This window comes from Fonsecaea multimorphosa, assembly GCF_000836435.1.
Source record: "Fonsecaea multimorphosa CBS 102226 unplaced genomic scaffold supercont1.4, whole genome shotgun sequence".
Classification (NCBI taxonomy): domain Eukaryota; kingdom Fungi; phylum Ascomycota; class Eurotiomycetes; order Chaetothyriales; family Herpotrichiellaceae; genus Fonsecaea; species Fonsecaea multimorphosa.
In genome coordinates this window covers 1,065,557-1,078,663 of record NW_015971638.1, presented here as the reverse complement: position 1 = coordinate 1,078,663, position 13,107 = coordinate 1,065,557, and the positions used below count along the sequence as shown (strand labels likewise).

The window sequence follows — 13,107 nt, the reverse complement described above, 5'->3', positions numbered from 1 at the left end:
GTCAATGGCCCTGTCCAGTTCGGCCTTGAGCCCCTCTCTGGGCTCTGTAGGTGCAGCAGTCTCCCGCTCCCAGGCTGCAGCAAAGGACCCGGCGTCGGCAGCAACGGCAGCAAGCGATCGCCTCCAGTGCCCAACGCTCTCCCTGTCGATTTCCCCATCTCCTTCCCCATCTCAATCACCTTCTAGGTCCCCACTACTGCGATCTGGAAACAAACCTTCCAAATGCACCCAGATGTCGACACCTGAGCCTGCAGAGGGTTCTGGTTCTCATTCCACCTCGATCCTGAATTTGACTAAAAAGTTCAGACATCTCGGACGTCTTCCCTCGAGCTGGATCAAAGCAGCAGTGCGCTCTGCCCCTGCCCAAATCCTCACAGAGTTCGGGGCTCGCTAACGGCGTTGCAGGACGATCGTACTCCCCCAGAACAATCCTACCTCTGCGACACCTGCCTTCGTCTAGATCTAAACCTCGAGTCGTTCTATATCCAAGATGATGCCCGTGACTTTGAAAAGACGCATCGGCCTCGATATTTGGGCAGGCTGTCCCACATTCGCCATAAAACCCATTGCCCTCACTGCCGCCTGGTGCTCGAGATAGCCGACCGTCCTTCTGATCAACGAAGTCCGAGTCTCCACGCCGACGATGATCCGTTGTGCTATGCACGATGGGTGGTGGACGGGCAGGAAGATTTAGGACCCGATCCCAATCGCCCTGGAGAACATATATTCAAGCCTAGGACACGACGGTTACTGATATACAGTGACCCTCAAGCATTCAAAGATGGATATATAGTCCTTCTTGCAGACGACGCTCCAATTCGAGAATTCTTCGGCCGCAGAATCTCCTCTCCTGACCTGCTCGATCCTCACCAACTTCGTCAATGGCTCCACGATTGCGAGACCTACCACGGGATGGAGTGTGAAGAGTCACTGGTACACCCCGATCTCTTGGGACAACCAAAGGATGTCTTTCGGGCGATCGATGTGGACAAGATGTGCATTGTCGAATGCCCCCAGTCATCCCGCTATGTCGCCTTGAGTTATCTTTGGGGCAAAAACTTTGCCCAGCTGTTTACGACCTCTAAAAACCTGCCGAAACTGTCACAACCGGGTGCGCTCGAGAAGGAAAAGCTTCCTCGCACGATCAAGGACGCCATCAAGCTCACCAAAATGCTAGGAGAGAAGTATCTGTGGACGGATAGCTTGGCACTGTTGCATGACGATGGATTCCAATATCATGACGACTGGGTGTATGCAAGAGCTGCTCTGACCGTGGTGGCAGGTTCGGGCAAGGATGCGAATGCTGGTCTCCCAGGAGTAAGAAAAGAATCTCGCACATTCCATCAAGAGATCGAAGAGGTCAAGCCTGGCTTGCGGCTAATGGTGTCTCATCTCGCTGAAGGTAAGTCTGGACCCCGAAATTCTGTGTCGGATACTCATATTCTGCTTGCAGATTACATTTCAACCTCACAATGGGATTCTCGTGCCTGGACTTTCCAGGAGAGAATGCTATCAAGGCGGTGTCTGCTGTTCGTGAACGGACGGATATACTATCAGTGCCGGCGGACCACCTTCTGCGAAGATATGGAGATGCCGCGATCCAACGGCTGGTCCTTGGACTCGATTGACATGCCGACCAGAATCTTCCGCGAGAAACCCTTTGTTCAGTTCACATCAGCGGTGGAGCTATACACCCGACGAGAGTTGACGAACCCCAACGACATCCTGAACGCCTTCGAAGGGGTGCAGCTGGTGTTGGAAAAGCGGATAGCAGATAAAATATTCTATGGCACACTGGAGACAATGATGGATCCGTCTTTGTTATGGGAGTCGACGAAAAGGTTGATTCGCCGACCCGGGTTTCCGAGTTGGTCGTGGTCCGGCTGGATGGGGGAGATACAATGGAAGTTCACCGAGGTGGCCCGCTCGTGGATTGAATGGCATGCTGATCAGGCCGACGGCATCCATTCGTTCCCCAAACAAGCCTACGATCGTATACCACCACCTATACCCTTCCCTCAGGACCTTGGACCGATGTCGCGTCACAACTTGAGCACTATGCTTCCTTTATTACACTTCCGGACTGTCACAGTGCAGTTCAAACTCACTTCACCGGCACTGATTCACAAATCAGTCATTTCACCCCTGAGAAAGAGACTTACTGGCCCGAGCGCTTTATCGACTGTACGACCTGCCCCCGCAGACCCTGGACTGATCAGAGCAGGGATTGCTGATCGGAACGGATTGTGGTGTGGCACTATTGACCTTGATGCGGCTTGGATGCACCGGGTTGGGACGCCGCTGGATTTCTTGGTCATGTCCAGGGTGAGTCTGTTTACCGATGATGAATTAGCTATCTGGGAAGGCACATTACCGGATGACGTGGAGGACTTGTTGGCGAGAAGGAATTATGGCGTTTATATTGTCATGTTGGTCTCCAGGAAAGACGATATATATTACCGCGAAGGGCTGGGGCGGATATTGGCAGGCGCGTTGGACAGGGCTCTCGAGCCCGGGCCTAAATGGGAGGATATAGTCCTTGGGTGAGATATAGAGCATGTTTGGCACGTTGTATCTCTTGTACCTCGTATATGATACTGGATGTACCTAGGTACTAAAGGCCGTCTATGTCCAATTATACCTTGGGACAAAGCCACGGGTGGCACTGAAGATGCAACCAATGGAAACTGACAAGGTTCGCTGAGGCTGCTCGTACTCGTATTCCGCTCCCAACCACGCCAACCAAGATCGCCCCCAAAACGTGCTGATCGCTAACGTCGTTCCCATTCAGCTTTTCCGACATCCTCCTCGTCGTTGTCTCCCAATAGTTGCGCCCTTCGATCTGTCGCCCAAGACGGCTCATCAACAGTGCCGCAGATGCGAAACAGCCAACCGTGACAACGATGCGACCAGATTCGACGAGCTCTAATGAGCAAAGAACTGCAAATCTTGGTTCAACTCAATCCGCGCTCAAAGTCTCTTGAGCGCACGTCTGGAGATCATGTCTAGTCTCTCTGAGACCATATACAACAACAGCTCTGGAGGCCCAGTCACCGAAATCAACTGCGTCTATCCAATTTCTGGCACCTACGGTCTCCTTCCTCGTCTTCTATACTATGTAACCTTGGTTTTCGCCATCTTCGGTCGCAGGACAGAATGGCTCATCATCGGGGCCCTCGTCAGCGCGCTCACGTACGCAGGGGCCTCGGCAGTCCACCTCATGGCTCTGGTGACCAGCAAAACAGGAATTTTCGACCTGGATATCATGGCCGCGTGGGCAGTGTTATCGACAGGTGCTCTCGCCTATATTGGTATTATCCATTGGAGTTCCACACTAAGAGGAACACGCGCCCGGGTTGTTATGATCTGTTGGGGGTTTTTGGTAGGCACCAGCCTGATCTTTGGGAGGTCGGAACTGTTCGATACGCCGCTGGACCCGCCTGAACCCGCCTGTTACTCTCCACAGGGAATGCTGTTGGAGTATCCCATACAGAAATGGATGAATCCGGACTTTGCGAACTGCAGCTACAGCTGCTTCAACATCACGAAGCCGATGAGGCAGGCATCTGAAGTCATGGCCATCCCCCACAGCATTTTGAACAATTCACAGTACAGGACACTCACATATGTGCTGGTCGGACCGATCCAGTTTGCGGCCTACGCGGCGCTCAGTATTGACGTACAGGAGCATACTCCATCGACTCTGTGTATGAAGTTGGTCATGAGCTACCTGATTCATCCGGGCCACCGAGAGCAATTTACTAAAACGGTTTACAAGGCGAGTATGGAAAGGTGGTATGGTGGGTATTTCGCACTGCTTGGCTACGTGCATCGGGCCAAGTGGTCGTTCAGGAAGTTGGGCTTGTCTTCGTTCGTCATCCCATGGTTGATCCTGGGGTTGGCCATCGATATTTTGTGTTTGCCGCTCATGGTGTGTAATATTGTCATGAATGAAGTCACCTTGTTACGAGGGGGCTTGCCGACGAACGAGGCAAGTATGGCAATCGGCCAATGGGGGCCCATTGTGAGTTCTGTGCTTGTCTTGATAGCGGCCTGTATCAACAAGGGATTGGAGATATGGGAGAGAAGGAAACAGACAAAGGAGTTGGACAGTGTCACCGAGAGCGTTGTGACTGTGGTTCCAGATGACATTGAAGGAGCCATGGCAGACGGTGAACAGGAGAGCGGAGTTGTCAAACCCAAGCTCGCCCATGTACAGACATTGCGAGAAATGGAGGATCTGGTGAAACGGTCAAAGTGAAGGGACGGACCCCGGAGATCTACGAGAAATGTTGCAGACCCTCAGCCACATTGCGTTTCTCGGAGCAGTACGACTGCTTTCATGGAATGAGTTGGAAGCTGCGAAGCATTACTCTGATGAGGTCGCCTCAATCACCTTGATCATCTCGGAGCAGTCGACGCACGTTGAGTTGGCGGCTACCAAGCGAGACTTTGTGAGTCACAAACTGAACCCAAGGACGAATGCCGCCGTCTAGGCTTTATTGGATATGGGTTTGCACTTTCTAAGGGAGAGATACTTGTGGACATGGAGCGGGTATTCGTCGAGTGCATTAGCCGCCACCTGGCAGTGTTCAATTATGTTATATCACGAATGTACAGCAAGAAACTGGTTTCAATGCGGTCTATCTGGGTACTTTATACATCCACATCTCTCAATTACCCCGAAATCCATCAAACAGGACCAGAGAATGACCTGGTGGCCGGTACATATTCATTCCATGGCAGTGAAGCATGATGGACGAGGCACGCGAGGCTGCGCAACGAGGCTGATGAGGGGTGCGGGCCGATCTCGGCGGGGCTGATGAGGCTGGAGCCCTTCTAGACTTATGCAGGGACGGAGGACCTTTAGCTCATGACTGCGGCAAAATTTCTTGGGCCCGCAACCGGGGGGTGCGCCCGCCATCGCAATCAAAGACGGTCTGCAACACCCAACACCATGAGTTGAAAGGAACTAATTCTTAACGTGGTTGACCTCCTCCATACCATCATACCCTTGCCTCGTTCTTAAGTCGGAGGGGCCCGCTGTATTCACAACCTGTCAGATTCTGATCTAACCCAATTCGACCGCCTGACTCAACGGTACCTCTCTCAATTGGAATATAAATTCTCGCCGTCCCCAACCCTTCTCCTCTGAGACCCATACCCTTTCGACCTTCATTTTCCCCATATCCGACATGCAGGCCCTCAAAGAGACGTTCGCCCAATGCAAGAAGGAGGGAAGGACAGCCCTCGTGGGCTACTTTACTGCGGGTTATCCCACCGCTGAAGAGACTCCAGATATCATGCTCGGTTTACAAGCCGGTGGTGTTGGTAGGGAACAACAATACCTCTCAGCCGTATCAAAGCGTTGTTCTGACGTTTTCTCCAGATATCATCGAGCTCGGCCTTCCCTTCACAGACCCCATCGCTGATGGGCCCACGATCCAAAAATCAAACACCGTCGCTCTCGCCAATGGGATCACCGTCACCTCAACCCTCCAGTTCGTACGCGACGCCAGAAAAAAGGGCCTTAGAGTCCCCGTCCTTTTCATGGGCTATTATAACCCGCTGCTGCGCTACGGCGAAGATCGCATGTTAAAGGACTGCAAGGAGGCCGGTGTCAACGGGTTTATCATGGTCGATTTGCCCCCGGAGGAGGCTGTAAGATTTCGCAACAATTGCACAAAGGCCGGATTAAGCTATGTGCCGCTGATTGCCCCTGCGACATCGGAGAAGAGAATGAAGCTGCTATGTCAAATTGCGGACTCGTTCATCTACGTTGTGTCGCGGATGGGCGTGACCGGCGCCACGGGCACACTGAACACCAAGCTTCCTGAGCTGTTAGAGAGGGTACATCAGTACTCCGGTGGTGTCCCTGCGGCAGTTGGGTTCGGTGTGAGCACGAGAGAACACTTCCTGAGTGTGTCACAAATTGCTGAGGGAGTGGTGATCGGCAGTCAGATCGTCACAGTTTTAGGCAACGCGAAGCAAGGTGAGCGGGCGAAGGCCGTTCAAGAATACTGCTCTCAAATCACGGGGAGAAAGGTCGGCGATTTCAACACGACGGATGGCTTAACGAGAGAAGTGGGTATTGTCGAGACCATGAAGTCTGCAAAAGAACCTAACGCAGCTGCGAATGGTCTCAACGGTCACCAAGTGCAGGTCGACAAAGTGATAACCGATGCCGACGTCCCGTCTGAACCAGGCCTTGCTGACCAGCTTGATGCCCTCAACTCGTCCACAAATGGCACCGCTCCCAATCCTGACGCCATTCCCGCCCGCTTCGGCCAATTTGGTGGACAGTATGTTCCGGAGTCATTAATGGACTGCTTGGCCGAACTCGAAGAGGGCTTCCAGCAAGCCAAAAACGACCCAGAATTCTGGAAAGAGTATAGATCATACTACCCTTACATGGGTCGCCCCTCATCGCTGCATCTGGCCGACCGGCTGACTGAACGAGTCGGTGGTGCGCAGATCTACCTGAAGCGAGAAGACCTGAATCACACAGGAAGTCACAAGATCAACAACGCCTTAGGGCAAATTCTTCTTGCACGGCGGTTGGGGAAGACACGCATCATTGCGGAAACCGGTGCAGGCCAGCACGGTGTTGCAACAGCAACTGTGTGCGCCAAATTTGGCATGGATTGTGTCGTATACATGGGTGCAGAAGACGTACGGCGTCAGGCTCTCAACGTCTTCCGCATGAAACTTCTAGGTGCCAAGGTCGTGGCGGTCGAGGCTGGATCCCGCACTCTTCGGGACGCAGTCAACGAAGCATTACGTGCTTGGGTCGTGGATCTCGACAGCACGCACTACATCATCGGCTCAGCCATCGGCCCCCATCCTTTCCCGACCATCGTTCGCACTTTCCAGAGCGTCATCGGTCAGGAGACCAAGGAACAAATGAAAGAATTGACAGGCAAGCTGCCAGACGCCGTGCTTGCCTGTGTTGGAGGAGGAAGTAATGCTGTGGGCATGTTCTTCCCCTTCAGTACCGATCCTTCAGTGAAGTTGATCGGAGTCGAGGCGGCTGGCGAAGGCGTCGACACGGGCAAGCACTCCGCCACCCTTACTGGAGGTTCAATAGGTGTCCTTCACGGCGTGAGGACGTACGTGTTGCAGAACGAGCATGGCCAGATCAGTGACACGCACTCCATCTCCGCCGGTCTGGATTACCCTGGTGTGGGACCAGAGCTGTCGAACTGGAAAGACAGCTCCAGAGCGCGATTCATCAGTGCCACCGACGCAGAGGCCCTGATAGGGTTCCGCACGCTCAGCGAGACGGAAGGAATCATCCCTGCGCTGGAATCGAGTCATGCTATCTTCGGGGCCATGCAGGTTGCGAAGGAGATGACCAAGGATCAGACGCTGGTGATTTGCCTGAGTGGACGCGGAGACAAGGACGTCCAGAGTGTAGCTGATGAACTGCCCAAGTTGGGTCCAGTCATTGGCTGGGATCTGAGATTCTAGAAGGCGAGATATCATCGTTGTGTTTTGCTCTAGAGGTCAAGATTTAGGAAGGGAGGAAAGGAAATGAGTGTACGGCGCCTACCCTTCGACAATCGGAAGTATTTGTCTACCTATATGTCTACCTAGGTCGGTATGGATTACAAATGAAACTTGGATCTCAATTCGCTTGCCTAATGCGGATTTTCATGACCCAGCGAAGTGCCAGGACTATAGTCCTTCTAGTCCTAGTCCTAGTCCTCCAAGATATAGTCCTTTAGCGCTAGTCCCTTGGGACTACCAATAGTCCTGGCATCGCTGCTCGACGGCAACTTCTAATATCAACTTGCTCTTCCTCGTGTGGAATATGTGATCGGCCCTCGCTGTCTACGTCGGTAGGTACTAGGTACCTATGCAATCTGTGTCCCCCAATAGGTCCTCACACGAATCGCAGGGCCCGGGCGGGGTGGGATTGCCCTATTTAAGGGGCCATTTATATAAATAACGACTCCGATCAATCGTCGTGCCCCCCTTTGAATTCCTAAGGAGGCAGAAATGGGCGGACTCGACTCCAAGATACAATGCGTATGCTGTGTAGGTATGATCCACGAGACACCATGTATTAGGGTTCCAGCGTGTCGTGGTCCACCCCTTCTCGCTAATGTACTGCAATGCTGATTGCAATCCTACACTATGTTACGGCGGCACGCGAGGGGGGAGACGAAAATGGGGAAGGGGGGTGCATCGGACTGAAAGGGGCCTTCAGCCTTGCAGTGCCGGCGGCTTTACGGTAATCTCATCAACCGAGAGGGTTGTTGGAGTATTGGGGGGCATGCAGCACGGGGTAAAGTAGTGCTTATGTACTGTTGTACATATCTACCTGGTAGGTAGCCAGGAGGTATGCAGTAGGTATGCAGGAATAGCTGAAACGGATCATCGATTACCGCATGGGACAGGCGAGGGGGGTTGATTCTCCGTGCGTCGTGCTTGAGCTGAGTTGAAAGTTACGTCCATGTATACAGTTACAGTATCTGCACTGGGTACTTCACAGGCGATGACAGATTGAGGTAAGGGGTGCAAGAGGAGCGTCAAATGATTGACTAATTGATATGCACGTTGCAAGTCTGAGCATTTGCTCTATCCACTTTTTCTGGGGGACCATCCTGTGACACATATAATGTATGGCCTCGCGGAGACTGGGTCCTCCGGATAGGAAACAGACGGACCAGGGAGGTTTTGTATACTCGTATCTCCCGACCCGTAAAAGCTGGAAGAAGTGGAGAGGTATCCTCGTATCTCATTTTCTGGCTCTACGTCCTGCCGGTGCTCGACACAAGGCCACCGTCAACCACAAGCTTCTGGCCCGTGATGTAGCCGGCAGCAACATTACTCGCGAGGAAGACGACGGCGTTGGCGACGTCGGACGAGGACCCCATCTTGCCCGTGGGCACCTGGTTGTGTCTGGTCTGCACGAATCCTTCGTAGTCGCCGTCCGCATACTTATTAGCCAGGGTCTGTACGAGCGGCGTGAACATAAGCCCCGGTAAGACGACGTTGAGACGGACGCCCTTCTTCGCGTAGATGACGGCCGTGTGCTTGGTGAATGCCGTGATCGCAGCCTTCGTCGAAGAATATGCCACTTGAGGCTTCCCGACATACCGGAGACTGGCGACGCTGCTGATGTTGATGATCGCGCCCGAGCCCTGGGCCTCCATCCTCGGAAGCACCGCGTGGCACATGAGGTAGACGGATTTCAGGTTGATCTCGACCTGGGCGTCCCAGACTTGCTCGCTCATGTCGGCGGGCCCGCCCTTTTCACTGCGCCCGACGTTGTTCACGAGGATGTCGATGCGGACGCCGTGCTTCCGGGCGCATTCCTCAACAAACCGGTCCACGTCCGCGGCTTTGGTGACGTCGGCCACGGCCACGTCCACGATGGCGTCCGGGACGAGGGCTTGGATGCGCGACTTCGTGAGCCGGGCGGCGTCGAGGTTGAGGTCGCACCCAAACACCTTGACGCCGTTGCGGGCCAGGGCCAGCGCCGTCGCGGCCCCATTGCCCCAGTTCTGCGTCTCGTTAGGGGGCCCGTCTTGCCCGATGCCCGTGACCAGCGCGACTTTGTCCCGTAAGTCCGGGTATATGGGATGATTTTGGTCAGTCATGATAGAGGGGGAGACTAACTAGTTAGCGAACGTACGTGGCGTGGTGCAACATGCAATAATAATGTAACAATAATGCCTCGATAATCCCTCACTGTATATCTCTCGCCTCCATATGGTAACTGGGAAAACAGATGTTGTGGGTGGTGGTGTTTTTCCTCCCCGCAAAATCCGTCGGCTCAATGAGGCCTCTTGCGGCAAGAACGGCGAAACTGGGGCGAAGAGGAACCTCGAGCCTGGAGGCCGGGGGCATTGGGGAAATTGAGCGTGGAGAGGAGGAGGCGAGGTGAGGCTCACTGTCTGGTTTGTGGAGAAGCAGATTTGGAGTTGGAAGGTTGGCATTGACTCTAAGACTTCACCCATCGCCCTGCCCTCTTCTCGTTCTTTACCCACCTCATTTTGCCGAGACTCGGGGGTGACTCGGGTCCGTAACAACCATTGCGAAGACCCCAGCTGAAAGGGAACCTCGAGAGAACCTGTCGAAATGCTCTATAGAAGGCATGCTCGAGTGCTCCTACTTCCTGCGCCTGCCACCTATATCTATCTATCTATCTATCCTTCTATACCCAAAACCACAACCACGACCTCCTCGACCTCCATCCTGCCTCTTCCTTGTCCATCATCCCTGAAAGCCTCTTCTCCCATGATGACGCATCGCCCATGGTCGGGCCTCGGTCCGTCTCCGAATAACACTTTATAGTTCATGCCATAGCCGCCGCTTAGCAGCTGGAAGCCGCACCCTCGCGAACCTTTTTTCCCATTATTGCGTGCATAAATCTTGGGTTTATCTCGGATGTGGCTGTGGTTCTCTCCGAGAGCCTCTCAGAAGGCTGTGTCCCTTCACGTCGTTATCAAAGCTTGTTGTCGATCAATCAAATGCTTCTTGTTGTGAACCTCTCGAATTCCGGCCCCCGGGCCTGACATGTACGACCTCACGTCAATCGCAGCTCTACAGACCCATAATCTCACCGCCGGCTCCGCATAGCGTGGGTTCTCTTTTATCCACTTCTCTCCTCCTCCATGGGGCTCCCACCTGGTGGTCCTGTACCTGGGACCTCTGCCCCGGGACATGAATCCTACGTTCCTGAGTCAGAGAAATGGAGGGCAACGACGTGATCGGCACCATTATTGCCTATTCGTGCGGTCATTTTCCACTTACCCTCGGCCTACAGTTGGAGATAATGTCAGCCTTCTGTTGGATTGATCGACCGGTGCTCGATTGGGGAGACTGCGAAGTACACATACAAAGACAGGTATCTACCTCCTGATGCTTTGCTAGTGCCGCTCTCACCTTTTCTTTGCCTTTTCCCCCTGTCCCAAGCAAGCCTTTTGCCCTCTTGACTCGTCAAGATGTTGCACAAAATCATCGTAAACAACTATAACCTTTGGGTGGTGGTGTTTGTGGCCTTGGGCACCATTTCCACTGCCTATGGCCTCGCCATCATCGGCTCGACCGTGGGCCAGCCCAACTTCTATTCCTACTTCCACTTGGCCACTCAGGGAGAGCCTGGCTATGACCACACCACCAACATGATCGGAGCCTTGAACGGCGTCAACTCCGCCGGTGCAATAGCAGGATGTATCTCACAAGCATGGTCTTCCGACAAGTATGGCCGCAAGCGTACGATGCAGATAGGCTCCCTCATTCTCATCGTTGGGGGTGCCTTGTGTGCCGGAGCGGTTGATATGGCCATGTTCCTTGTCGGGCGTTTTGTCGCCGGCATGGGCTCAGGAATTCTGGCTTGTGTGGTCCCCATTTACCAAGCAGAGGTGTCCACACCAGGTATGTGAGGTTACTGTTTCTTTCTGCCTCATCTATGTTCTGTCTCTAACGATGCAATTCTATGACAATAGAGACACGAGGCGCCATGGTCTGCGTCACTGGTATCATGTACGCCGTCGGCTATGCTCTCGCAGGATGGCTCGGCTACGCCTGTTTCCACATGTCGGCCACTGACCCTGCCGCACAATTCGCCTGGCGGTTCCCTCTGGCCTTCCAGGTCGTCTTTCCCACCATCTTGCTGGCTGGGAGCAACATGGTTCCCTTCAGTCCGCGTTGGCTCCTCTCGCAGGGCCGGCGACAAGAGGCCCTAGACGTGGTCAAGCGGCTCCACAGGACTCCTGGCGACCCAGAGGACGTCACTGCTCGCCGTGAATTCTGGCTCATGGAGCAACAATACGAAATGGACGCTCAGATGTCTCGCGGCCGGTTCGAACTATTCAGCACCCCTGCGAACAGGAAACGGGCCCTGATGGCCTTCGTTTTGATGTGGGGAAATCAATTCCTCGGCATATTTATTATGACCAACTACGTAAGCTGCTGTCTCTTGTTTTCTTGCAGAGAAGGTGGTCAAAAGTTTGGTTGCTGATACTTTGGTATAGGGGGTACTGATATACGCCAGCCTTGGGCTGAGCGGGTCAATTCCGCTGCTCCTTAACGCATGCTGGACGACATTCACTCTGATCGGCAACACCTGGACGGCGCTCTTCATCGACCGCTTCGGCCGGCGCAAGTTCATGCTCATCGGCTCCTGCGGCTGCGTCGTCTCTGTCATCTTCCTCTGCGCCCTGACCGCTTCCTTCCTCAACACGACCAACACGGCCGGTCTGCGCGCCGCTGTCTTCTTCATCTGGTTCTACATCATCTGGTGGTGCTTCTTTATCGACGCCACGCAGTATGTCTATGTGGCTGAGATCTTCCCCAACCATCTGCGTCCCGCCGGCGTCGCGCTGGGCCTGTCGGCCTTTTACCTGGCCAGCGAAGTCACCTTGGTCGCTGCACCTGTTGCATTGAACAAGATTGGTTGGCGGTTCTATCTGGTCTTGATCATTCCGTCTGCCGTGGTGAGTTTGAGAAATCTACCAGCCCTAAACCTAGCCCCATATCCTTCTACCACCTCCCTCTATCATCTGTCCTGAGATTTAAACAACTGACTCGTCATCTGCCAGTACATCGTAATAATCTACCTCTTCTTCCCTGAGACCAAGGGCCGCACGCTCGAGGAGATCGGCCACGTCTTCGGTGACGACATGCACGTCGCCACGCAGTGGTACGACGCGTCCGACGAGGAGAAGCGCAAGATCGAGGAGCAGGCCCTCCGCGACACCGAAGGCGGCGTCGTGCGCGAGAAAGGCTTCTCCACCGCCGTCAATGTCAACGGCAGTCGCGGGGACGGGGCCGACGACATCTATGCGGACAAGGGGACGACGGAGATTCGGAGTGAGGATATTGCCAAGCCATGATTTGGGATTATATCCTCCATCGCCATCTCCCCATCGCCTTTCTCCCTTGCGGTAGGTTGCGGCGTCATGACATACTTTGTCATGTCTTGTCATGCATGTCTTGTCTCGTTAGTCGCGAGGGAAGGCCTAGCAGTCTGATCTAGACTAGGCGGAGCACTGTACAAAGAAAGAAGGAAGGAGCCTCAAGAGGACAGGGGAAGGGGAAGGTCCCTTGATTCAGCTAGAAAAAGCGATCCTAGAAGCTAGATTATAGAAATCA

The 13,107-nt window shown here is 53.9% G+C and overlaps 6 protein-coding genes across 6 annotated transcripts; 5 read left to right on the top strand and 1 right to left on the bottom strand.

Moving 5' to 3' along the window:
- Window positions 1–232: 232 nt before the first annotated feature.
- Window positions 233–2,547, top strand: Z520_03039 (uncharacterized protein; the record flags this gene model as incomplete). The annotated part of the gene is made up of 3 exons (XM_016773552.1): window positions 233–346; window positions 406–1,402; window positions 1,454–2,547. 3 exons carry the CDS (start codon window positions 233–235, stop codon window positions 2,545–2,547), a joined length of 2,205 nt encoding a protein of 734 aa, XP_016635609.1.
- Window positions 2,548–3,001: 454 nt separating this feature from the next.
- Window positions 3,002–4,261, top strand: Z520_03038 (uncharacterized protein; the record flags this gene model as incomplete). The annotated part of the gene is made up of 1 exon (XM_016773551.1): window positions 3,002–4,261. The coding sequence occupies one exon, from the start codon at window positions 3,002–3,004 to the stop codon at window positions 4,259–4,261; it is 1,260 nt and encodes a 419-aa protein (XP_016635608.1).
- Window positions 4,262–4,289: 28 nt separating this feature from the next.
- Z520_03037 (uncharacterized protein) lies at window positions 4,290–4,496 on the top strand (the record flags this gene model as incomplete). Its single annotated transcript, XM_016773550.1, has 1 exon — window positions 4,290–4,496. One exon carries the CDS (start codon window positions 4,290–4,292, stop codon window positions 4,494–4,496), a length of 207 nt encoding a protein of 68 aa, XP_016635607.1.
- Window positions 4,497–5,195: 699 nt separating this feature from the next.
- On the top strand, window positions 5,196–7,470 carry Z520_03036 (tryptophan synthase; the record flags this gene model as incomplete). The annotated part of the gene is made up of 2 exons (XM_016773549.1): window positions 5,196–5,331; window positions 5,390–7,470. The coding sequence occupies 2 exons, from the start codon at window positions 5,196–5,198 to the stop codon at window positions 7,468–7,470; spliced, it is 2,217 nt and encodes a 738-aa protein (XP_016635606.1).
- Window positions 7,471–8,756: 1,286 nt separating this feature from the next.
- Z520_03035 (uncharacterized protein) lies at window positions 8,757–9,608 on the bottom strand (the record flags this gene model as incomplete). Its single annotated transcript, XM_016773548.1, has 1 exon — window positions 8,757–9,608. The coding sequence occupies one exon, from the start codon at window positions 9,606–9,608 to the stop codon at window positions 8,757–8,759; it is 852 nt and encodes a 283-aa protein (XP_016635605.1).
- Window positions 9,609–10,955: 1,347 nt separating this feature from the next.
- On the top strand, window positions 10,956–12,848 carry Z520_03034 (uncharacterized protein; the record flags this gene model as incomplete). The annotated part of the gene is made up of 4 exons (XM_016773547.1): window positions 10,956–11,388; window positions 11,460–11,917; window positions 11,988–12,449; window positions 12,555–12,848. 4 exons carry the CDS (start codon window positions 10,956–10,958, stop codon window positions 12,846–12,848), a joined length of 1,647 nt encoding a protein of 548 aa, XP_016635604.1.
- Window positions 12,849–13,107: the final 259 nt, after the last annotated feature.